We start from the raw sequence: 27,766 nt of genomic DNA on the forward strand, positions 1-27,766 counted from the left end.
AATCTTAACTCATAATATTTAATTTTAAAAACTTTAAGTACCAAAAATAGATGTGTTTGCTTGTGGATAGGGGTAGTAAAAGTGCAACTCTTGTTCGACTTGTCATTGACCTGTCAAAAATGGGATGAGACGGGATGACCCGCTAAGCTTATACGGACTGAAATTGGTAACACTTCCCGTTATATGATGAGTTGGTAGAGTGGCGAATTGACCGTTACTTTTAAACAAATATCATTTTTTCTCTTTTTGTAATTTTTTTATTTTGGATCTATTTATTTTGTTGTAATCATTTATATCACTTTTTGAACAATAAAAATACAAGGAAGAACAATAAAATTGTATCAAACTTTAATATTCTAATCAAATAAAGGTTTAATACTTAACAAAATAAAGTAATTAAATATACAACATTTACCACCACCACTTTTAATTTCAAAAAATAAAGAACGGCAGGTCGACGGGCTAGCTCGCCTCATCTTGTTTGTGGCACGTTGTGTTGGCGAGTTCGGCAGGCCGGGGCAATACAGACTATTGGGTTCGAAAGGTTCATCCGTCCCGCTTAAATGATAGGTTTGGCGGGCTAGTCCATCATACTCAACTCACTTTGTCATCCTTACTTTTGGATAGTTCTATTGAATTTGTTTATTAATAATTAGTAGGTCAAATAACTTATTTTATATGAGTTACAGGAGAGTAGACTAATTACCAGTACTATTATAATTAAAAGTAATTATATATTATTATTAATATTAATAATAAAAATAAGAATATTTATAAAATAGTAATGAAAAATTTATAAAATACTAATAATATTAATGTTAAGAATATTAATAATTATAAAACTAAACTAATTTTTTTTATAAAATAAGTATTTATAAATAATTATATTAATAAAATTAAAAAATGATAATATATTTATAAAATAATAATAAATATAAATTAATATTTAATTAAAATTAATTCATAATATTAAAGATAATTTAGTCAAAAAGTTTATATTATAATTATTTTATTCAAATTTTAATTTATTGTTAATTTTATTTTATGATAATATTTTCTACATTTTTACCACCGTAAACAATGTAAGATAATTCATATTTTTTTTAGTAGAGTTCATATCTTATCAAGAATACTTTAATCGAATACAGGTAAAATTGTAAAATTTATTATCATTTATTTCAAATTATTTTAAACACAAAGATAAAATAGTAATCCTATAAATTTAATAAATAAAAAATATTTTTTATCTATCATATTAATAAAATTATTCACAAACTCTTTTTTCATATTTTATTTTAAATTAATTTAATCATAAGGACAAAGTTTTAATCTACAAATTTATAATTAATTTTTTTTATATATTTATCACATTACTTACTAATTTTCATAAAGAATCATTTCATTTCTCTTCACTCTTTTTTTAAATAAAAGTTTTTATGGTAAGCATCACTATGCAACTTAAGATCTTAGCTAAACTGACATCTCAAGTAACAACAATCATTTTTCATCACATGAAAAAAAATATTATTTTATTCATTTCTCTTCACTCTTTACTCTCTTTTTCTTAATCCAAACAATTTTACATCTTTCTACTCATTTCTATCATTTTTCTCTTTCCCAAATCCACTTTTTTGAATGGCAAACATACCCTAACACTATATTAGTATCCAAGAGAGTAGTGGAGACTGTTCACCCATACATATAAAAAAAAAACAAAGATAACATACATTTAGATCCACATCTAAATAGAACAAATAAATGCATGAAGAATAGATGTAAACTTCCTCACATTGGTATAAAAAAAAGCAAGAAATACAACTTTATAACCACCCAAACAAGATAAAAATTTCTTGTTCCCTTATCAAGGCACACTATTCCTAAAAAAGCAAAAAGTTTTACAAGTTTGAGGGCTAGTGTATTGTCAGTATATATACCAATACTCCCATGTACTCTCAAATAATATGCTTAACATAATCAATGTACGAAATACATGTCTAATACTAAGATTAACTCGGTAAATCAAAACCAACTATAAAGGCTCATGTTGACATTGTAAATATACTCTCCAAGACAAGGTAAATGTATGCATTCTAATAATATTTATTACTTCAACCACCAATAATCAAGCATTGACTTGAGTGTTAAAGTACCTTTTGTAGGTACCTCACCCCACACTTTGACCAAGGACGTGACTAAGACTTAGAAGAAACCGAAGACCAAAACTTAGGAAAAAAAATTGAAGACTGAAGACCGAATTCATATAGAAGACACGTATTAGAGCATATTCACACCACAATCGACCTTCCCAACTCATATAAGAGCATATAATGTATAATTAATTAACATACATAATATATTATATTTTATACACTACAAGAAAATCATGAAATAGAAACCAATTTTTAGAGACCATAATAATTAATTGCAATAGTAACTAAATTAGAGACCATTTTAGAAACTAAAAAAAAAAATTGGTTTCTAAATTTGGTAGCAAAAACCTTGGTTGCTAATTAGATACCAATTTAGAAAATATTTGAATATAATAAAACATATTTTAGAAACCAATTTTCTTTTTAATTTCTAAAATGGTTTCTAATTTAGTTACTATTGTAACTAATTATTCTAGTCTCTAAAAATTGGTTTTTGGTCTCTAAAAATTGGTTTCTATTTCATGATTTTCTTGTAATGATAAATATAACATAATCATGATAATATGATAATGTTATAGATTATCACGATTATGTAATACAAAAATCAAATATTAATAAAAATATTAAAACAATTATATTATTATTAATAATTATAATAAAATTATAAAAATAATACTACTTAAAAATAATTAATTTATAAAAACTAATAATATTAATGTTAAAAACTAAATTAATAATATTTTAAAATAATAATACTTAAATTTACAAAAAATAATAATATGTATAAATAATAATAAAATCATAAGTAATAATTATAATAATAAAAATATAAAATATTAATAAAAGTACTAATAATTATGATAAAATGAAAACTAGAAATAATAATTAAATAGTATAAAATTAAATATCAATAAAAATATTTAAAAAATTATTGGAAATAAAAATAATTATATTATTATTAATATTTACAATAAAATTATAAGAATAATATAATTATTTTTATTTAATAAATTTATAAAATATATATTAATGTTAAAAACTAAAAATAATAATAAAATTTTAAATTAATAATAATAAAATTTATAAAATAATAATTATAATAAAAGTAATAATAAAAAAAATTATAAGATGCTAATATAATTTTAATTTTATTTTATAATTTTTTTAATATATTTTTAGATGTATTGGTAGTATTAAATAATTTGTAATTTTTTTCAGTCGAGTTCAAGAGTGTATTAGAATAATATTTTTACCAAATGTGGGTAGTGAGTATAAATAAATTTTAATTTTTATTCTATGTTTAATATTTATTTTTAACAATTTTGCATGTATATATATGCAATATCAAATCATTCATATTTATTTTATTGAGTTAATGAACCATAGTAGAAATAATTTTTAATCGAACGTGAGTTTTATGCATAATAGGTAATCATATTTTATTTTAAATTAATTTTAATCATAAGAACAAATTAAAATATTATAATTTCATTAATTAAAATTTGTTTTATCAATCATAACCATCATATCATTCATAAACTCTAATAATAAAAAAATAATTTCTTTTACTCTTTTTCCACTAAACAAAATATAAGTCTTTTATAAATGAAGTTTCCTTTTACTTTTACTTTTCTATACAATGGTTGATAGATAATATAAAATGTTACTAGATAATAAAAACTTATTACAAAAATTATAGTAACAACCCATATAATAAGCAACTAATATCCTATATTTTACTATTATATCTTCATAACTTGAATTCGCTTGCACACTCTAATTTATAATTCTTTATTATTTTAAATTATCGTTTCTCTCCTTTTTAGGTTTTGAGATTTAAGACATTATAGATATGAGAAGTTTATTATTGTGACAATTCTTTTAGGTCTAGAGAGTTTAATTATTATTAACATTTTTTCATATCTAGATATCAAGTTTATCAACATGATTCTTCATTTGATGGGGGAATTTCAAGAATACTATATTTATTTAAAAAGCCATCACATTTTATATCCATTAAATAACGTTACAATAGTTGTAAAAAGTGACTCATTCAACATTAGTTACCTTTACAAATAATTATAAACTTACATTTTACATTAGTTATATGTTGAAATTCTCCTACTTTCTACATTAAAAACATCTATTTCAATGTATTAACCGATATAAAATAGTTAAAATAACCGATATAAAAGTTATAGTTAATTTACAGTACATCATATATTGTAAATTTGTTCTTGGAGTTAATTCTATCGGGTTTAGGTACATTCTCTATCTTACTCGTTAAAATTTCAATTATTCAAAGTTTTAACAATGAGTAAGATATTTTAATAATTTTTATTTTATATATTACTATTTGAAAATTTTATTATAATAATATAAATATTTGATATTGTTATTATGTAATTATTAATTTGTTATAGAGGAGCTATCAAAATATTAGTTTATATCAAAAGAAGAGTTTAAATTAAAAGAGAGAGAAAATCAAAAGTCAAAACAATAATTATTCCATCTAAATTTTCGGCTATATAGCTTACCTAGAAGGATCTTGCATAATGCATGGAAACAATAATACGGTTGTTAGAGCTCAATGTAGCCAAATATCCAAGATATAAATGGTATAATGAAAACTTTAAATTCGTCCCATTAAAATTTTTAAAAACTTGTATTATATGAAAGAAAAAATTCATTTTGATAATTATACACTATTTTGACAACCAATTAAAGATATTATAAATAATGATTGTATGTGATTATATGTAATTAATTTAATAATGATAAAATTCTGATTAAGTATTTTATAATTGGGAGAGAGAAAATCTCCATACACTTTTATATATTTTTTAAATTATATAAATAAATTAAAAAATATATTTTCATTCTTTTTATCATTTTCTTATATAGTTTTCTTATACTAAGAAGGTTTTTTATTCAGAAACACAATAAATTGGAATATAAAAAAACAGGAGCCCAGTCTGTGGGCTGTCACTGAAGCAAAAATTAACCTTAATAATAGACATTCAATAATTTTCTAGAAGCATCCATCCCATAATTTCATACTTGAAACTCACAACTACAAGTGTTAGGTTTTCAATTTTCCAAACACCATGGCTTCATCAAGTTCCAACCGTTTTAATTAACTTCATCAAACTACTATGTGCTTTGGAGAGTTATTATATATATATATATATATATATATATATATATATATATATATATATATATACATTGCCTGTTATATCTGCATGCATTTTATATAATTTGACCTTCTCTAGTTCTTTGTTAAGCTGTGCCAAAAAAATTATCAAATTCATTATCTGTTAACAAAATAGTGTATAGACTTGAAATTTTTTTTCGTAATGAGATGAATATGGCCCTGCTGCATACAAGAATGTTTCTGTCGTTAAGGAAGAAATTGAAGTGTCATATTTAGGGTAGAAAGAAAAAGTGTTGTCGAAAGTTAGGTGCATGTTTTCTGTGGTCCTTCTTAAAAGAAAAAATAAATTACGATATGCATAGCAGAGGACAGCTAGCTATATAGTATATAAAATGGTAACTTTCAGTGTGGTCCATTTTTTTTTGGTTGAGTTCATGCTCTCTCGGTCTTCCTCTTAGGATATGCAGCAACAGTGACACAACAACCATAAATGCTGATTGAAAGTCATAGCATCATCATACTCTATGTTTGCATGACAAAAATAATATATTTTATTCTCAATTTGTAACTAAGATAACGATTGTATTTTTATCGGTCGGTTTATTTTTTTTTCTCTTTCTTGAAATGATGTTTGCATTTTTTTTAACTTTTTTGTTTCTTATCCTTGTGAACTTAAAAGACATTTTAACGTTTTTTTCAATTTTTTTTTAAATTTATATTTATTTATATGATTATCATGAAACTTTTATTATTAGATCGGATTAAAATTTAAATCATAATTAAAATGTATTACCTAATACTTAATCACTAATTATTTTATCAATCACCTCTAATGGGATGCTGAAACTTCCAAAACTTCCAACTGTATATATTTAAAATCATAACAATCTCACACACATATACCAAAGAATAATATAGGCACATGATATTTTTTTAAAAATGGTTGTTTTTTACAATAAAACAACTGATGCAGGCACATTATAAGTTTTGCTGAGTTTGTTGGTGCAACAAGACAAAATGTTACATAAAGGGTTGAACAGTAGTAGGGTGTCCAATCAATAGGGGTTTGAAGAAGCCACCCAGAGTGACCCAACAAGACAATAAATGTTTGAGTAAATGTTCGCAAAAAGGAACACAAACGTGAAGCTAATTAAGAATAATGGGACACAGTGAGTTCTGGTAAAAGATTCAAAGTCCAGAAAAAATTACATATTTTGTTCTGAATCAGTGACTAATGACAATCATAATGCTACAAAGAAAATTAGTTTCTGATGTAATCTGTGTTGGATAAAAAAACTTGAACCCTAGAAAATGATTTTGTTAGTTATTGGTATAGAAGTAAAAGGTCTTTTTCATTGAAGCAAAAAGGGGAAACTCTAGAAATTAATACATCACATGATTTGTGTCAACTAAATGCCACTTGTTGATCTCATGAGGTCCAGAACACTACAGATGGCTGGTTCTTCTCTGTGCTTTCAGATTTTTCACTAGACAAGAGTGGATATATATGTCTCCAATGCTTCAAGTTAAAATGATGTATACTTAAATTAATGCACTGATGAGAACTAATCTTTTGTCCAAAAACAGAAATATTCTGTCACTACAATACAATCATTAAATAAAAATAAATTAAACTTTTTAAAAGAATTAATTATTATATTAATTAAATTAAATATTATTTTAAAACTTAAAAAATTATTAATATCTAAATTAGTTTCTATTATTAGTAAATAATTTTTGAATTAATATCTAATTAAATATCATAATTTTAACTACCAATATATTTAAATAATTGATAATTAAAACATTGATAACTAATTATATATTAATTTATAAATTATTTATTAATAATAGAAACTAATATATTAATAATTTTTTTAATTTTAAAAATAATATTTAATTTTCAATATAATAATTATAAATTATTTTATATTTAGTTTTTATTTAATGATTTTGTCACTTATCAACTTTATTTACATCTATATATTCATAGTGTTGGAAGATTTTTTTTTTTATCAGTGTGTAATATATGTTTGTTAATTTTTATAATAGTTTTTAATCATTTAATTTCATTGGTGATGCATTATGTGGAAATTATTATTTTTTTATTTACATGTTTTTTTCTTTTTTACTTTGGAGATAAATGAAAGGAAAGGAACATGTTACTCAATAAGAGAGTTAACATGACGAAAATAAATTGAGTAATGAAAAATTGTAAGATTTTTTTCCTTGTATAAATCTTTGCATTTTTTGAACTCGAAGTCAAGTAAAATTAAAGGATGTTTATCACATAAAATTATAATTTAGATCCATGTGGGTTAGATTCATGACCCAATCCCACTAAAAATGTTTATGTCTATATAATTTAAACTTAAAAGCTTGGTGTGCAATAGCTTCACATTTTATTAGATAGACTCATGTTAACATAACTATAACTTCACTCATTATGTCACCTCTATAGTTAGTATAGGAACATAAGTGGGGAAACAATACATTTTAGGCAAAGCAAAGTAAAACCACTTATTTCATATTAAAAATAGTATCAAATGTAACTTAATTAGTCCAACAATATGAATAGGTCTATAAATCTTACTATATAAATATGAGAAACTTATGTTTTTTTCACATTTATTGTAATGTGTAAATGAATCATTCTTACTTTACAAGTAATCTAGTTTTGAAAAGTAAGGTGTGACAATATTGGTGTTTGGTTAACCAAGCTAAGTTAATAATTTGTTGCGTTGTAGAATTGTATGTAAGCTAGTTAAATTTTTTTTTATAAAGATTGAAGTACCTTAAAATATTTTTTTAATTGATTTAATTCTTTGTTGATAGAAAAAAATGAGAAATGTTTGTGTTTGGTAGAATTCAAACATAAAACTGCTGATTCAAAATAAATGAATAATTATAAATAATATCTTTTTACACTAAAACATTTAGGTTAAATAGGTTGCGAGTGAGTTAGATTATGACCGAACTTCTTTTTATCATTAAAAAAACAAATATTTTAATAGTCAAAATATTTACACGATTGATAACACGATTTTTACAATTTCTAATTTCCTACACCCAATTACGTTCAACTATGTAAGTGGAGGTATAAGTAGTTTTCTTAGTACAAAATAATAAAAAACACAATAGGATTTTAAATAATTTTTCTTTACTATTTGGTGGATTTTGGATACCAATGGTTTATTTATTTTTCTAATATGAATACAAAATCTCAATTTTCAACACTCAAAATTTACCCTATCAAACCCATCCACTCGTCCTTTTCTTCTCATTTTGTCGAGATAATAATTTTAGAAAAAAGAAACAAAATTGGAAACAAATGAAGCCTAATTAAAGACAACCTAAACCCTAATTAAAGACAACCTAGCCATAACAATATTAGAAATATTAAGGGAATGTGCCCCCATATCATATATCCGTAAATTAAATTCTCTATGATATAAGATCTTAAAATCTTCTTTATATTGTTGGTTCAAATTAGATTCATGGTATTGCTATTTGAATTTATCAACATAATCCGTTTAGATCAAACTTTCTTAATTTAGATCTTAAATCTGAACTCAACTAGTCTTATTAATTATGATGTGACTAGTTAGTATCAAATAATCAAATTCATTATTAAAATAATAAAAATAATTAATTAATTAGAAATTGGTTTATGAATTTTTACTTTAGATGATGAAAAAAAGGTTGAGTTAAAATATAATAACTAAATCCCTAAAATTTACAAGTTAATAAAGTAAATAAAATAAAACTTCAAGTCATCAAATTTATATATTTTTTATTTTTACTTGAACTAATATTATTTGTTTGTTTGAATTATTTCAGACTTTTTAACTACCATATTGATCTAAGTTCGTGGCAACCCAACTTAAAATAATGTCACGCGTTTAAAATTATAAAATTTAATGAATCCAAAAAATCCTTTAAGTTATAAAAATAATAATGTCCTATAAATTACATATGATATTTATTTTTTTAACCATTTGAATGAATAGAGAGAGAAAAATAGTGAGATAAATTTGTTAAAAAGATATACTATATAAACAACTTAAAAAACTTATTCGATAATGAATTTTGTTTTTTTGTCTTTATCAATTTTTTCTTGACTTATTTATTTATTTTTATCTTAGGAACATTATCTAAATTAATTACTTTATTTTATTTTTTAAAGTGTTATTTAAAATGTCTTCAGGACTAAAAATAAATAAAATTATTCGACACAAAATTCTTGATTTTCAAGAAAAAAGTTGTTAATTAAGAAATGCGTTTATTTCCAACGCTTTCTAAAATACTTTTTAAATAAAAATAGTTAATTTTTCAGCCAGTATCCTTGTGAAACTTATGGTAATAGAAGAAACATTTTATATAACATTAATCAATTATTGTGTAAAAAAAGTTTTAAAATAATCAGGATAAGAAGTTTTAAAATCATTATTGAAGGTTATATTTTATTGTATTTTTTGAATAGCTAAAAAATCATTTCTTCAATTCTTAAATATATAAAATATTCCTAAATATGTCTGTATTTCCTATCAAATTAGTAAGTTTAATTTTATTTTTTACAACTTTTTTATTTGTTTCCACTTGTATAAAATTTCGAATAAATATTTAATATAGATGAATTTTGATTTTAGTCTTTATAAAATATTTCACTTTAATTTTCATTAACCCAAAAATTCAAGTCCCTAATATTTATTTAAAAATAAATAAATAATATTTATTTTATTGATCATAATTTTCTTAGGAAAACACATAATCACTATATTGCAATACCGGTATGCATAAGTTCGAATGATCATTTAACTTTTTATCCTTAACAATAAAAAAGTGATAATTTTCAAATTTAGAGAAATAGAAAAGAAATAGTTTTTTTTATAAGAATCAAAACCAAATTTGATTTCTTTTAAAGAATACAATAATATCTAAGAGTATTAAATATTGATGATTGGGTTGTTACAAATTAGAGAAGAGGAAAGAGATTATTTAAATGCATATGCATGAAATTAAAAGTTCTTTAGCAAGTTGAAGTGTAAGGTATATATTAAGCAAAAATCCATATGTAAGGTCATTTACATCAATACACATCTTCATAACTCCGGAAAATGAAAGGGAACGTGATATTCAAACACATTCTTAGCTATTCAATACAAGGATGAAAATGACATTAAAATTATCTATCTTATTCATATTTTTCATCTCATTAAAATGAAGGTAAGTTTAGAAAAAAATTATAGTTAAAATAATTTCAAATGTTTCACTGTATAAAATATTTCTATTTATAAGTAAATTTTCAAAAAGTTAGTGATATCCACACCTAATGTTTCTCTGTATTTTATTTTTTATCTTTTTTTTATAAATTTTTTTTATTTTATATATCATTATACTATTTGACATCTCAATTAGATTCACATTTCAAATATGGGATATTCTAAATTCAATTGAAAGAAAAATGAATGAGGAGTGTAAAAAATAAATAAACCATATGAAAAGAATATAATTAAATAATCGTTATTCAATTTTATATATTTTATGTTATATATGTATATATTTAAGAATTTTATCTTTAAAGGTGAATTCTGTCTTAAAATTATTTATTAAAAAGTGAATTTAAAGTAGTTTTCATTTATATCGATATAAATTAACCATTCTTTATACTACACGCAAATAAGTTTTGATTATGGTAGCGTTTCTGAAAGAGAGAAGAAAAAGAGATAGTGTTTTGGGAAAAAAATACTTAATTTGTACCTCATGAAGCGATTTCAAAGTTATGGTCTTTTTTAATTTTTTTTTATAAAATCTTTGATAGTGGTATTTTAAATTTCTGGTCTTTCTTTACTCTATTAAGTGAAAAAATATATTATTATTAAAAAAAAAATGGGACGATTTTTCTTTACTTTTAAAACAACAGTAACAATTTAATATCTCACGGCAAAATTTGTTAGGAAAAATTTCTTTTGAGACCACTATTTAAAAAAATACAACCATGTTAAATAATTTTTTTATTTAATTTACATAAGTAATATAACGTCATTTTTTTCCAAATACATGAGTTTTACAATATAACATTATTATGCACAAAATAATAATAAAACTAAGATTCCTTATTCTATTTATAACAGTTAAACCGCACATGTAATAATTTATACTTTCATATAGGATCATAATACAAAATATAGAATAAGGCAGTTAATTCACAATTATATAAATATAAAATAATATTACATAACTATGAAAAAATAACTTTATTTTATTAGTCTCATTTATTCACAACCAATTGTCATATTTTATTTTTAAAGTCTATTTTTATATGATATAATAATTTATTATTTCTTCCAACCAAGAACAAAAGAATTTATAAATCCGGTCTAAAATATACATAAAAGTATACAAATAAATGACTTATCATAAATTGTATGATTCTATGTAGTTATCAAGACAGTCTATAACTTTGATAAACAACAAATAATAGTAAGTTTTGATTATCTAATCCCATCTTCCTTAAATTAAGTGTTTGTATAAAGAGCAAGATCATGAAGCTCTCAAGAGATCATAATACTATCCAAAATGTCCAAAGTGACTAAGCACATAGTGACTAGATGATATGCAAAACATACAAGACATACAATGTCTATATCACGTCAACGTTATAGCAGTAAACACTGAGACCACACATATAACACAATGAAAGATATTAATTAACTATGTAATTACGAGTTTCAAATTATTAATCATAAGAAACAACAAGTATATCAATGTGCAACAAATCAAAAGGCTTTAAGGCATGTGAATACTCAAGGTAAAAGTAAGTTTTCTCAGATTGGCTTGATGAAAGGTATCACAAATGTAGATTTTATTAGAAAAAATGTAAGGATAATATTTTTCAAAGTGTTCAATCTCTTGGTCAATGGTGACGCATTCGGAAATGCCAAAGATCAATATTTTTAAGGTTATAACTTGGTTTAACAACAACAAAATGAATAATAGAGTGACGTGCAGAAAGTTTATCAAGAATTTACAGTCCAAGCATGTTAATTAAACAAATATTCTCTTTTGTTTTTGTTTCAGTCCTATACATAAGGCAATAAGTTGAAGAAAAAATCAGTTCAAAATGAAGATAAGACGTGAGTTTAGATGCAGAAATAAGATTGAAAGAAAATAATGGGTATGTAAAAAACATCAGTGAGATAAAGTTTATTTATCATTGAAACAAACCTGATGAATCGTTAGTTCATGCAAGACGACATTATAGTAGATTTTGCACTAATTTGACATAAACAAAGAAAAATCCAATAAAGTTTTCCTCTAAATAAACTAAACTGTAGAAAGTAGTGCAAGAAAAGGAAAAGAAAAATATCAAACAATAGTGCAAGAAAATTGACCATTCTATTCGTTTACATACAACTTTAAGTAACAATAGTTAAAGATATTACACAATGTATAAACAAAAGCGGTTCTCTTGCTTTATGAATGGGGACCGTTGCCAACAAGATATTTTTAGTTCTGGGTCTTGCTCACCTGAAAATAAGAAGCCAGATATTAAACATAATTCAAAAGCCTATACATTTAGTAAAGGAAGAACTGATTAATATAAATGAAGGTACCAACCTAAACTGTCCAAGCTCTTGGAAACAAAGCATGATATGAGGTGGCGAAACTTAATAGGGGCAAGGAGAGCTTCTACCTCCCAACTCTGTGGTCAGATCATCACCTTCAACGTTTCTTCCTCCAAAAGCAGAAACAAGGTTATATTGAAACGTTTGAAAAATGAACTCTATTAACTTTATATGAAAATTACATATTAAAAGTACGTTTACTTTGAATATATTTTATTTTATTCCTTCCAGGTCAAGATTTGTTAATTATAAGTTGAGTGCTGCCCTTGTAATGCAGCAGTGCAATGCTGTGGTGTTGAATGGATGTCATTGATAACTCAGAATGAGCCTCCATTAGGATCTTCACCATATCTGCAAGAGGGAAAATTGTTATTCCAAACACGAAAATAATAATAAAAAACCAAGAAAAGATCAATATGACCAACATTCACAGACAGAAGAGAGATTAAAATTTCTTTTAGATAACAACAGATACAAAGAGTCTTAATCAAAATGATTCAATGAAATCCCGTTATTTTACCCCAAAGGCCTAAACTAAATTGCAGTCCAATAAACTGACTCACATTCCAAAAAGCAGTAAAAATAAAAAAGCGATTCTTCAGATTTTGAATCCATCTGAAGAATTATTAGTTACATCTAAGAATTATTAATTGGTTTGGCTATAGTCCCAGACTGTAGAACAAAAGGGTATCCAAAACCTAGTAACTACACTTATTTAGCATGGATTACAGGGCGGGTTACAATCCAGGGTTACCCGTTTACCAAAAATTCAAGGAATCTCAAAAGAAACACAATTGAGATTCCCTCTGAAGATCACACACCACAGAAGAACAAGTATAGAAAGTCATATTGAAGGCATAACTAAATCGCCTTGTTTGGCAGCAGTGTGGAGTGCATTAAAACCATTCCTTGCCTTAATTCCAACACCAGCAAGATCCATATTATTGAATCATCTCCCTTACCATATCAAAATAACCATATTCAGCAGCAACATAAAGCATCGTTTCTCCAGCATGGTTCTGCTTTGTCAACAACGCACGCAGTTCACTCCTTTCAGTGTCACTAAGCGTGCCTTTCAGAATGCTCCATGGAGCGAATTACCTCCCGGTACATAGAATGTGTAATCTTTGCTATACTGACTCCCACCTTAATAACTGTTAAACTCTCTTATCTTTGCACACGTCTCGAACTAATTCTAAAAGTCATATCCGGATGTTCCTACAGCTTCTGTAACAGATTTAAGACCCCCGATCTTCCTTTCATTTTGCCACAATCAGTTCTAACTATTAGTAAAGAGAGAATCCGGTGTCTCGGTTTGGCTCACTGAACTTTGATGCAATTGGAGTGGTCGCCCAAATATGGACATTTTCTGCGTCAAGCTCTCAAGGGCCTCATGTCTATTCGCTAGTTCCATTAGAACCTTAATTCTTCTAAACGACACATTACTCGGCTTCTGCCCCTTCTCGATCATCTCCAAGAAGCACTTCTCTGCTTCTTCCAACTTCCCCATATCACAAAGCAAGTCAAACAGCACGTCAGAAACCAAGGTATACGACCCAAAACCCTTTTCCACCATGTTCTCCCATAACTGCAGCGCCATCTCCACCTTCTCATGCTTCCTAAACAACCTTATCAAGAACATACAAGACTGCGTATTCGGAAGGCACCCCTCAACCATCATCCTCTTGTACATGATCCAAGAGCTATGCAAATCATTGGACCAGTAAAATACCCGAAAGAACAAATTGTAAGTAGTTGCATTCGGACACAAACCCATGCTCACCATCTCCTTCACCAAACCATGAGCATCACCAAGCCTCTTTGCAATGCAGAAATTCCTGATGGCAGCATTGTAGGCTGCAGCATCAGGGTAACACCCATACTCCTTCATCTCCTTCAAAACACCTCTAGCTTTATCAGGCTGCCCAATCAACCCCAATCCACCAATGATACATGTATACGTGATCACATCCGGCGACAAATCCCGGTCACGCATTTCATCAAGCACCTTATAAGCCTTCTCAATTTCCCTCCCCTTGCAGTATACATCCACCAAACTATTGTATGTAACAACATCAGGTGTCACTCCCATTTCCTTCATCTCCTTAAAGAACCCATCAGCATCCTCAGGGGTCTTCCACCCGGAAAGAAGAATGTTAAAAGTCTGTAAATTTGGGCGAAACCGATGCTTCAAACTATGGTAAACGTTTCTTGCATCCGTCATGCTCTTCTCCTGACACAGCGTTCTCAACAGAGCATTGAAACAATTAGTATCAAACTCAGCCACCAGCTTCCTGAACTTTCTAAACGAGTCCACCGTTTGTCGAACGGAACACACTTTGGCAACTCTGCCCAACACGACCATAACGGTGCGAGCCGTTATGGCCGTTTGGTCTTTTCGACGGCATTCGATTAAGAGGTCCCAAACGTGACCAAACATGCGGCTTCTACCGAGAATGTAGAGCATGGTATCGAGGGAAAACGCAGTGTGGTAAAACCCTTTCCTTCTTCCGGTGTAACGGAAAAACTCAAGGGTTTGGGAGGGGTTCCCGTGGCTGAAGCGAACCCTCTTGAGAACTTGATCGATCAATTCATTGGAGAGGAAAACACCGCTTGCTTTGAGGGATTGTTTCAGCTGCTCCGGCGTGGAGGTGCTGCTCAGTATGCCGAACACTTTCCGCACGTCATCGTTTTCATTGGAGCTTGAGAAACAGTGCCGGATTACGGTTGAGGAAAGAGCGCAATTCAACGGCGATTTACCTGAGAAACGCCTCACCAACATTTTTAAATTTGTGAAGGGAAATGGTTTTTCTGGAAAACAAGAACTGAATCACAGGTTCGGGTCGCTTCATGTAATAAGTTTAAGGCTTTGCAATTGGGCTTTACTCTTACATGGATTACAACCCAACAGTGGCCCAAATTAAAACCCAATGTTACCTCTCAGTAGGCCCTTTAGCTCTGGACCAAGCCCTTCGGCAAGGCATCGTCGACGTTGCGATGGAGAAAGATGCAACCACCGTGGACCCTTCTTCCTTCTCGCTGCTTGTGTCGACTCCTTCAGGCCTTTCACCTTCACAGGCTAGCTCCGCTCTCAATCCTCATCATTCCCCTCAAACGCCTCTCACTAACCAACATTTTCTGTTTTTGCAGGTTTCCGTGGCATTCAGCGACGCTTACGACCGCATCCCCCGCTCTGACGTCAGCTTGGAAGACACGATTTCCGAGGTGGATCGCATTCGTTTATGTTCGTTTTCTTCTGCTATCGTTTCCTCTTGCGCTTATCTTCTGTTTCCGTTGTGCAGATATGGGAACAGAGAAGTCTGAAGAATAATTCACTGTTCAATGGAAAGAAGTTCAGGGTAATGAGATACTCTTACCTTCTCTCAAATTAGTTCACCGAAATTGAAGTCATAACACTTGGCATTGGTAATTAATAACCTTACATGCAAGTGATACTAAGAATATTTTAGTTGGATTCCGGTTGCTGAAGTTCTGAAGATATTAACTAAGAATAATTTTTTTTTGTTCTTGTTCTTGTTCATGTGTGTTTGCCTGGTTGATGCCCCGTATTTGGTGTCTTGATACTGTTATGGTGTGAATCGGATGAACAATACAGGCTTTAATGTTTAATAATCGATAATGCTATATGAAGGAACATGTGGCTCTTGGGGTGATGGCATGTTTATCAATCCATGTTTATATTGCACGATTACTTCAATCTCTTTCACTTTAGTCCTTTATTGTTTTCACGTAATGTTATGTATCTGAGAGGTGATCTTGTAGCTAGAGTGAAGTTTGAGGCCCTGTCGATTGACTTTGTCAAGGACTGTCCCTTACAGAGCGTGTCTATCCTTTTTTTTTTTTTGTTGCAATTATTACAGTATGGAGGGTGTGTTCTGGACGCAGGAGATGGATCCGACCGAGAACCACGTTTATGCCTCCACCTAGGTTTGACGGATTATAGGTGTGACCTCAGCCTCTTTTAAATGTATGTTTTCTGTTTAGCATGGGTAGTGATATTGATAGGATGATAATTATTCTATAATCTTGAATTAAAAATTAATTAGTTTCAGTTTTCATTTGGATATTTTAATGATCTTTATTTGTATCTTTCTCATTGTTCATATTCATGACCTCTAATATGCCTTTATCCCTTTATAGCTGGTAGGTTGAGAATAGTTTATCATATTTGGTAAATTAGTCAGAAACTTGTGTATTTTCAAATTAAATTTCTATGTATTGGTGGTCTTGGCTGAGAAAACATACTGATGTATTAAACAATTTCATAGTGTATATTGTATCCGTTGACATGTTATTGCTTGGACAGTCAGTTATCTTTAGTGTTTGTTTGAAACCATTGGAGGATATCTCTGCAATGCATCCTTTAAGCACAGTTAATTCTTATTGCTGTTCTCTCCTGTATTTTTGCCTATCAGTTTTAGTTCCCTCTATTTATTAATTATTGGTTAAACTTGCTTCCAGGACTTTTGTGGGGACAAATTTAAGTCCTTTGTGGGAAAGGTTCTTGGTTCAATCGGAAGGTAAAATTATTACAATTTTCCACCTTGTTAACTCCCATACTATTATTTTTTCTTATCCTATGAGCTTACACTGTTAGCACCTGAACATAGGGCAATGTGTATGTGACACATGTCTTTCAAAATGAAGCTGCTCTGATGTCCCATAAAATTATCTGGATGGGAGCAAGGGGAAGTAGATCAATGCTGAGTTAATGAAAATCTAAGACAGCAGTAGGGGTGGTCATGGATTGGATTTTTCAAAATCCAATCTAGATCCAATAAATGGATTGGATTTAAAATTGATATCCATTTTAACTAGATCAATTTTTTTTAGATTTTTTCAAATCCATTTAAAATATATTAAATCTAGATTAAATTCACTTTGTCGATTAGATTAAATCCACTTTGTCAATTAGATTAAATTCATCTCGATCTGGATCCTGACCGACAAAGCTTGACATGGGCCTGGGCCCACTCGTCTCGACATGGACTTTGGCCCACTCGACTCGACATAGGTTCGGGTCGACTCGACTTGACATCGACAGGGCCAACTTTGCTCGACACGGCCCGAGCCGACTTAGCTCGAGATCGACTCGGGCTGACTCGGCTCAACATCGGCCTGTGTCGACTCGGCTACACATGGGCCCGAGCCGACTTGTCTTGACTTCGATCTTGACTGACTCAACTCGACATCGGCCTAGGCTGAATCGGATCGATATGGCCTGGGCTGAATCGGATCGATATGGCCTGGGCCAACTCGGATCAATATGGTCCCAGAGCGATTCGGATCGACATGGGCCCGGGCCAATTTGGCTCGACATGAACGCGGGTCGTCTTGGATCGACATGGGCCTGGGGCAACTCGACTCAACATTTGCTCGGACCGACTTGGCTCGACATGAACCCGGGTCAACTCGACTCGACATGGGCTTGGGTCGACTTGACCTTGTCCAAGTGCCGACTCGACTTGGGCTCTGGCCCACTCAGGTCGACTTGGGCTCGTGTTGACTCGGCTCGACTTGGGTCTTGACCATCTCGGCTCGACTTTGGCCCGAACCGACTCGGCTCGACTTGGGCCTGAGTTGACTCAACATGGGTTGGGGCAGTCTTAGCTCAATCTTGGCCTGGATTGTCTCAACTCAACCTGGGTCCGGGTTAAGTCAAAATCCAACCCAAAATCCATTTTGGATAATCCAAAAATGTATATAATCTATAATTAATCCATATCCAATTAAATAGATTAGACTTAAAATCCAAAAATGTGTATTTGGATTTGAAATAAATTCATTTAAATGAATTAAAAGTAATATGGATTTGGATAATTATGAATTGGATTTGGCAATTTGGATTTTTTGCCCACCTTAGGCAGCAGTTGGGCATCTCTCTTCTGTTTTTCAGTTTGGATACAGTGGAGTTTCCCTTTATGTCTGAAAATATGATTATCACCACTCTTCTATGTATTCCCAAGTAGGGGACATATAGCTAGATCCTTTAATCATTTCTCATTTGGAACTTGAGCATATCATCACCATATAGCTATCCCCAGAACATTGGACTCCTGTAGGAAGCACAATCTTCATCCAAATCATAACTGTTATAGGTCCTTCCTTCCTCCTTTGTGCCTTGTTTGCATTTGTTGTGTTCCATTTTTAATTGGAAAAGGGTAGAGGATGTAATATTTTTTTTTACCTCGATTGTCATGTCATTCCATAGATTTTGCGAACCATGAGAATAATAAAGAAGGGGCAATATCACGTATTACTTGTTTCATGAGTTCATTGTGTTCATTAAGAAATAACTTGCTAGTCACTGACGGAAGATAGAGAAGTTCATTTATGATTAGTTGTAGGAAGAAAATGTACTTATGTCAGAGGTCAGATGCTTTGTATATTTGTATTTTATCCATGGGTTTTCAGGGTCAAAGTCACAAAGTATACACAGCTTTTATCAAACACTGTTCAAACATGTTAATTCCATCCTAGGTTTGGATGCATTGATTGTTTGATTTTATCTCTTTGATTAAATATTATTAAACAATAATTGATGGAATTATATAGACCAAAATTGCTAAGCTTTTATGTTCCTTCTGGTTCTGCCTCCTCCTCTTCCATCATTTCTTTGCTGTTGAATTGGTATTGATTTATTTGTCATAATCTTTTACCTACATCCTTCTCCCCAGATGATTCCGTTCTTTGTCAGAACACCTCCAGCCCTCTAGGAAATGGTGCAGTGGTGGAAACAAAAGACAACAAAATACTTGTATTACAACGAAGTAATAATGTTGGTGAATTTCCTGGACATTTTGTTTTCCCTGGAGGCCATCCTGAGGTATTAAATGGTGAAACCTTTTTGTTGCAACAATCTAGTGTTGCAATAGTACATTTTTTTTCTACAATAAATCTGGAACGCACAGTTCTAAAATAAGTCTTTAATTTGGTTTTTCTGTGTGATGCATTTATTTGTCATGATATGTGTTCCTTATTTTCTACCATCTTGTTTTCTGCACTTTTTTACTTTACCGTATTATCTTCTATTCAATGATTAATTTATTACTGAATAAAAGCACGTAATTTTTTCCTGTTGATATGTGTAGACTTGGCTATACATTTATTTTTCTTTATTGATGATTGACAGCCTCAAGAAATTGGTATAACATCACATCAATATATCAAGGAGTTAGCAGAATCTATTAACATCAAGGTTTCGCAGGAGATGTTTGACAGCATAGTTCGCGAAGTAGTTGAAGAAATTGGAGTGCCAGCTTCATCCCTTGTAAGTTTAATAATTCCTACTTTAAGATGACTGAGAGGACACAATATACATGGCTTTTACCTTTATAAGTGACTGAACTAAAGAGACACCTAATATGCTAGCTTTAGTAGACTTTGTGATTTATATGTTTTGGTTTTTGTGATACACCTTTTCTGTGTGCATTGATTGCAGATAAAATTTCAGTATGCTTTGCTAATCTTAATCTCGTGCTTCCTTTTCCTTTTAAAATGGGATTGAATATGCTCAAAGATTCAGTATCTAATTTTGAGCGTTTGTCGTGTAGAGCATCCCTACTTTCATTGGTATATCTCGCAGGAATTTGAATGTGAGACCGGCTGCATTTTTCTTTATCAACTGTAGTCTTGATTCAAAGGAAGTTCAGCAGTTTTATTCTAGCGCACAAGATGGCTATGAATCGACTCAGCTATATGCCGTTCCAATGGTGAATCTAAAACTTGTTCTTATTTTGTTGGCATGAAATCCATTCTTAATAATAATTGTGATTATTTACACTTTATTTTTTGGATGTTTCCATTTAAGGACATTGCATTTTTTTGTTAGTGGCATTAGTAAGAGATATGAGCATGGTCATTTTTTTTTTCTTATGCGACAGAAGGCCCATTAAAATGATTGTGGGTTCAGATTTCAGAGGAAGCCCCCTGATAGGTGATATGATGATAATGACATATCTCTAATTATTTAGAACTAAACGCTTAGTGATATTTCTTCCTCTGGGTTATAATAGAATCTGTTGGAACATAAATACCTGATATTTTATCCATAGTAGCTAGTCTACGTTTCTAAATTTAATGCCTATATTGACATCGACCAACCTTTTAGTCTTTGAAGCATGACTCTGATTTTCTATCTTTCAGGATGAAGTAGAAAACATGACTTCTAGGATGCCTGGCTGCCATCGAGGGGGATTTGCTCTCTATAAACTGATGGTAGACACCAGAAAGATTACTTGATGGAAGTTTGTAGCGCTCACAGTTGACAAGCATGGTGTTGCACAGTTGTACTACATGTCTTGTAAGATTTTTCACTAGTGATGTAGTTTGATGCTGACATTGTCTTTCTGCTTCTCCACCCAATGAAAGAAATATGATTTAACCGAGCTCAAATCTTGCAACGGAATGATACACGGATGATATACGTAACTACTACTCCTATTCAATTCATACCCAAATAAAATAAACTGGCAAATCTGATGCTATTTATATTTCATAGCATATCAAGTATAATGAATGGCATTACTTCACTGACCACTTTGTAATATATTATTTATGAGTGGCCTCTTCCCAATGCCACCCTCCGCGAAAAGTCTCACTCTGCTTATTGATCTCCGTTGAACGTGTGTAATTTTCTGATTGGACGTATATGTGATACTTCATGGTGATTCTTTTTATCTGATACTTTGCTTTTATTTAGAAAATGCTGCAATTTTATTGTTGAATAATTTAATATATCTGTAAAGTCGAGCCCTTTTAAGATTGAGATTTTTTTACTCGATCAATTTTTTGCTTTTCTTAAAACCTGTTTCTTTTTCTCTGATTCTTCATCGTGAAGTGCCAACTCTGATTCTTCATGCCTATCCATCAGATGGCACCGTGACCTTAGCTGATCGTTAAAAATAGTTGTAGAACTGACGATTTATCTCTTTCTTCTAACTATTGCATATTCATGGTTAGGTCGAATTGTTCCAATTCGCACATACAATACAAAAAGTTCATTTGGCTTAAAGTTTCACTAGGTATGGTAGGTACTAATATAGGGAGAAAACTACCGTAACATCTCTACTTTTTACCCATATATCCATATATAATAAAATAAAAGTAAAACAACTAATATCTAACTTATATATGAACATATATTATTATCTAATATTCTATCTCAAAATATATCATTTTTCTTGGGAATTTTAATATATACACAAAAGAATACAAACAAAACATTTAGAATAAGGACATTTGTTCTTTTGGCTGCTAATTGAGAAGCTCTATTACTTGCAATTTCATCGGTTCTCGTGTAAATTAACACGATCATCACAGATTAGAGAAAACAAATACAAAACAAAGGGTAAGTTAGCTATATAAAGATTTCTATATAATTTCAATTTCAAATTAATAAACATAATTCAAGTCTCATACAATTTCTCAAACCATAAGTGTCAATTAAAATTCATAATTCATCTTTTACATGTCAGACTTCTACTGACTCACAACACATAAACACTTTACTTCCGGAAGACTCGTGTATTGACTTAAACTCAGATATATGCACTTGTCATACTATATCACTGGGAAATTCAAACAGCTATGTGCATGAATAATCTCAATATCATTTCTCTCCTAGTATGACAAGGTTAACTCGTATAACAGGTCAAGTTAGTTATCTTTCAAACAACTTACTCATTCATATGATCTTTTTTCGACTCTCAACACCTAAATAACTTCATCTATATGATTTCATTATCTCAGGAGAGTCAGGATATCTCCTTCTACATGAATCCATAGTCAATGCACATCCTAAAAATCTTAACACGGTATTTTCTTTCCTGAAAATACTATGTCTTGAATAAAATTCATATTCTGAATCTCACAATATCCAACATCAAACAATTAAAAAATACCAAAGTTTAGAATTTCGAAAACACACAACAATTCATTTACTAATCATATAAATATATAATTAAAAAAATCAATTAAATATACATAAAATAAAAGTTTTAGAAAATTTATAAGTAAAACTATACAGAAATAAATAAACCAACATTTTAAAAACAAATATAAAAAGTTTAGTTTTCTTTTACAGAGAGTCTAGCTTGAGCGAGAATTTGCTCGCTTGAGGTCTCTCTTAAGCAAATATTCTCTCACTTGAGCGAGATTCAACCTGAAAGCACCCAAAATTTTATCCTAGGTCTCGCTTGGGCGAGAATGGACCCGATAGCATCCTATCTTTCCATTTTATTCTCGTTTGAGCGAGATATGCAGAAAATTTCTGCATAAACCTGCTTAAATTCAAAACCAACATTTTATTCAATTCATAAATTTATAAACTTACACATTACATTGATAGTTCCTACTCATATTAGCTTTCTAAATCAAACATGACATCTTAATTACTTCAATAGACTATTCAAATACAATTCAACTCATTTATATTACCATTCAAACACTTTCAATTCTCAATCACAACATTTTCATTAACTTATTCACCTTAAAAATCACTATATTATATTCAAAATCAACCCTTTCGATCAATATATTACTTTACTCTTAAAATAAACAATCCTGCAAGAAAATTTGAAACTGGTGACAACGTCACCCCATATTCAGATCTTTTAGCCTAAGGTTCTATTGGAAATTTAAAACTAGCTTCTCTTACCTAAACTTGAGCATATACTTAATAAGAGCTCCAAATCTACCACAAGCTTAAAGGTCACTTAACCTGAAGAGTCCTGATCATAAATCTAACTATACCACTAGGATCCTAAGCTAACATAGACTACTTCTGAAAATAAAAGCATCACATGCAAGATTAAACTAAAGACAAACCTAACTAGATCAAAACTAACTCAAGAAAAAGAGCCAAGAATGAACTTACTCTATCTAAGATTTTGATTGGACAATCTTGTAGAGTTCACTGATAGAAGTCCAATAGTGGATTCCGATCGTCAAACTAATGAGCGAGAAGGTCAAAATTATAAAAAAAAAAAGGCAAAAGAAATGAAAAATGACTTTTTAGAAAAATAATAGTTCTTTTAAAATGAAACTTAATAACTGAAATTCTATTTATATCCTCTTTTAACTTTAACAATAAAATATTTAAATATCATTTTAATAATATTAATTCTATTCTAAAACTATTTTTCTCATCTTTACAATGATCACTCAGCCAAAAGTTTCCTTTATATACTTAATGTAATTATTCTGGTAGATTTTCATAAAGTTAAAATTTGTCCAGCTTGAATGTGTATGTAATCTCACCTAATACTTTGTAATTATCCCTACCAATCTAGTAAATTTTCCTCGTGACATGGCACCACCACAGTTTCTGACTCATACAGCCAGAAGTTGTTATGCTGTCTGTATTAATGGTGAGTGCATGATGCTGATATGAACAGATTCTAAGCGTTATCTTCACTTTAAAACTCAGATAAAACCTAATCATCATCTTATATACCACGAAGAGTTCTATAATGGAACGATTTTACAGATGCTATACTTTAAAAAATACCCTATGGATTATTCTGGCATATTGGCAGAGTAGAATAAACTGGTATGTCAGGTCATGCTCAATATTTGTTTGAGTCAATGGTCAACGACCCCGAATATAAAATTGGGTCAACTTTCATTTCACGTCAAACCAAAACTTTAATGTGATCTTTAGACAATACTACAAGAAGGAAATACCAAAACCCACTATGTGAATAAAGTCATAAATTTTTACCCCTAAGAATTGATGATGATGGTTATAGTAACAGGGTCCTACTACCATTTAATATTCAAGAAATGAGAGAAACTGAACTCTTCACACACCCATCATACAGAAACCTATTATCAAAACACCTACTCTCCATATACTGTTTTCTAGAAGAGATTTACTACAATTCTAACAACCTAATTCAACACTGTTTTGAATATTGAATTAATGTAACTAAATAACAATCGTGTTTAATAATTTTGCTGTTCTGATGCACATCAAAGAGAACCATTAAATTAATACATCTCTCGGTTTTGTTTTCTTGCTATATTTGATGCAATTTCCAACTACCAAATGGAGTGGACTTGCAATTATAAAGTTCTTCATTCACGCGCCACTTTCACTTACCACCATTTTGTAATATTTGATCGTTTGTCTTGTTGAACATTTTAGATCGACCAAATTTATAATATATAAATAAAGTTAATTTATAATATATAAATAAGTGTAATTTAAATTAGATTCACGAATTAATTAGTTTTAATATGAAATTTTTTAAAGTTATTTAGGCTTAACTTTTTAATACATTTTATATTTATTTATTAAATGATATTTTTGAATCTGTAGAATGATGAGCCTGGATCCAACGTATGGTATATGAATAGTGATCCGATTTTTAATGACAGAGGACATTCGTACATTAAGTATCATGTGTTAATTAAACTTAATCACCTTTAATGGTTCAATAAAGATCAAATCGGACTATGTTACGTAGAATATGACCAATATATATTAGAGGAAATATCAATAAGGAGATCTATCTTTTACACAGTGTTACATGATACACTTATCTTATATCACTTGGAGAGGTTATAAGACTAGGTTACAACTCGGTCTATATATACCAGATTACATTCTACATACAGGATGATCTAATACACAATACAGGGAGTACTCTCAATTCATATTTTATCATATACTCATTATATTTTGTGTCTTACTAACTTGAGCGTCGGAGTATCATCACCACGGGAAGAGTCTCTCGTTTCCTAAAAGTTGAATCACTAAAATTTGAAGGGAGACCACTAGGAGTTCATTCAGATTTCAACAAACCTCGAACTAACAAGAACAGAAGTAAAGAAAAATAAATAAATTAAAAAAAAAAATCTGGGAAAAATTAACTTATGAAACTAAAAATTCATAATTTTAATTTTATTTGTATGATTCAAAATTTAAACTTTTCTCTTTCTCGTTTTCCACCAACCCTTCTAAACAGAACATGCTTGTTTTGTCTTGGTGTTGTTATGTTCCCTCCTGATCCATTAGTGTTTTATACATTCATTTCATTCTTACTTAGATTCCACTTCCACCAAGAACATGAACACTAACATAGTCATAAAACAGATCCTTGGTTTTCTTTGGATTTTCCTGGGATGCTTTCTTGCGACACTGTGGATGCGAGGTTTTATCTTCTCTCATTTGTTTTTGGTTGTTGTTTTATTTAACCTTTAATTAAATGCATGTTAGTCTTTAAAAATGTCAACTCTTTTAGTTTTATGAAATTTTTTAATCCTTGTATTGAACAAAACTAACGTAGTTTTGTTTCATGCTAAAGATTGGACCGTGATTCACGTTTTTACGTACTCCGTGTGTGAAACTGAACGGTGTTGGCATAATATAAATGCACTTCCTGTAGAAATTTGCATTTCAAATGTCAACCTTAATAATTTTTACGTTGAAGTTTTTTAAAAGAGGACATCGATGATCAATATCAGCAAAAGTGCCCAACTTCTTCACTGAAAATGACACACTATTTTATTCATATAATTAATTATGTAATAAGAAAATATATTAGTAAAAATATTTTTTTAGGATATTTAGAAACATTTAATCATATAATATACTTTTTTTTCCTTCAGTAGACTATTTTTTTATACTTTCATAGTACTTTTTTTCAAAAATTTATTAATTATGGGAAGACCAAAATAAATCTCAATTTTATAGTATTAGTTTATCAATACAACTACCAACAATCACGCGCACAATACAATATTTCAAAAATATGATTAATACGGTATCTTATTGGTGTACTAGTACGACTTTTTTTAAATTTGATAGATTATTTTTATTTTCAATAGATATTTTTAATTATATTTTTTTATTTGAAATCTTTAAATCCAAAACTTTGGTTGAGAAAATAAATGTATCACTACTCAAATTAATAATGTATTGTTGACAAACATTTATACTTTATAATAAGAAAATTTGAGATTTTTTTCATTTTAATGAGAAAAATAAAATAAAAAGTGATATATGATTAATGAATTAAAATCCACATTAAATCGTTCTAAAGTGCTTTTTTAATGAAAATAATTATTTGTTAAATTTTACTTTTCTTCCAAGACGAAATTTTTAGAATACTTTTGAATAATGTATAAAATAGTACTATAATATTGTGATCCACATATATAAAGATAATGCAGCAATCCATGTGCAATAGACATATGGGGCTGATAAATATAACATAATTTGGATTCTCCTTAGGCAACAAATAATAATGCTTTTGTTAAAAGTAAAGTGCTTGACATGACATAATTCGTCTCATAAAGTTTATTAGTGATTAAAAAAATTGAAACTCTTTATTTATTAATCCCTGCATATACTTGTAAAAAAAGGGGGGTTCTACAGAATTTTGAGGGTATTTTTCTAACAATTATAAAAGATATTTCTTCTATCATGATAATTATTTAGAATTACTAGCTATATTTTACTTTTAGTTATACACATTTACAAATAAAATAAGTAAATTGAAAAAGGAAGGGGTTTAAAGTAAAAAATATTGTAATTTAAAATTATTATTATTAATTTAGGTAAAAAAAAACTTTTTTTATCGATTTGGATTAACTCATTTGAACTCGTAAGCGAAATTGCTCATAAAGACGAAGTTGTGGTCGTGATACACGAATTTGTGTTGAAATCGTGTGACATTTGCACAATTGTGTTTAACTATGTTAATCAACTGCACTCTCGTGCACAACTTTAGTTTTGGTTATTTATTTATGTTTTTTTTTTTAAATTCAAGAATTAGGTTAAGTTTTTTATAAAAAAAAATCAA

At 29.3% G+C, this 27,766-nt stretch overlaps 2 protein-coding genes across 8 annotated transcripts; one reads left to right on the plus strand and one right to left on the minus strand.

The window, feature by feature from the left end:
* Positions 1-12,675: 12,675 nt before the first annotated feature.
* LOC137819910 (Pentatricopeptide repeat (PPR) superfamily protein) lies at positions 12,676-15,717 on the minus strand. Of its 2 annotated transcripts, none has more exons than XM_068623769.2 (4): positions 13,898-15,717; positions 13,137-13,286; positions 12,928-13,041; positions 12,676-12,837 (listed from the first exon to the last, which is right to left on the minus strand). In XM_068623769.2, the coding sequence occupies exon 1, from the start codon at positions 15,715-15,717 to the stop codon at positions 14,215-14,217; it is 1,503 nt and encodes a 500-aa protein (XP_068479870.1). In that variant the 3' UTR covers positions 12,676-12,837; positions 12,928-13,041; positions 13,137-13,286; positions 13,898-14,214. The 2 variants fall into 2 exon arrangements, with proteins under 2 accessions (XP_068479870.1, XP_068479871.1); XM_068623770.2 differs by having other exon boundaries at positions 12,928-13,045.
* A 110-nt stretch (positions 15,718-15,827) lies between these two features.
* On the plus strand, positions 15,828-21,639 carry NUDT9 (nudix hydrolase homolog 9). 6 transcript variants are annotated; one of them, XR_016517384.1, is made up of 9 exons: positions 15,828-16,013; positions 16,086-16,160; positions 16,238-16,294; positions 16,817-16,899; positions 17,418-17,476; positions 19,634-19,782; positions 20,089-20,226; positions 20,398-20,668; positions 21,102-21,639. XR_016517384.1 is itself a non-coding variant. In XM_068623771.2 (9 exons), the coding sequence occupies exons 1-9, from the start codon at positions 15,828-15,830 to the stop codon at positions 21,195-21,197; spliced, it is 1,002 nt and encodes a 333-aa protein (XP_068479872.1). In that variant the 3' UTR covers positions 21,198-21,639. The 6 variants fall into 6 exon arrangements, 5 of the variants coding, with proteins under 5 accessions (XP_068479872.1, XP_090153481.1, XP_090153483.1 ...); XM_068623771.2 differs by having other exon boundaries at positions 20,510-20,668; XM_090297355.1 differs by having other exon boundaries at positions 15,828-16,160; positions 20,510-20,668.
* Positions 21,640-27,766: the final 6,127 nt, after the last annotated feature.

The sequence above is a fragment of the Phaseolus vulgaris genome, chromosome 11 (assembly GCF_051622355.1).
Source record: "Phaseolus vulgaris cultivar YP4 chromosome 11, ASM5162235v1, whole genome shotgun sequence".
Classification (NCBI taxonomy): domain Eukaryota; kingdom Viridiplantae; phylum Streptophyta; class Magnoliopsida; order Fabales; family Fabaceae; genus Phaseolus; species Phaseolus vulgaris.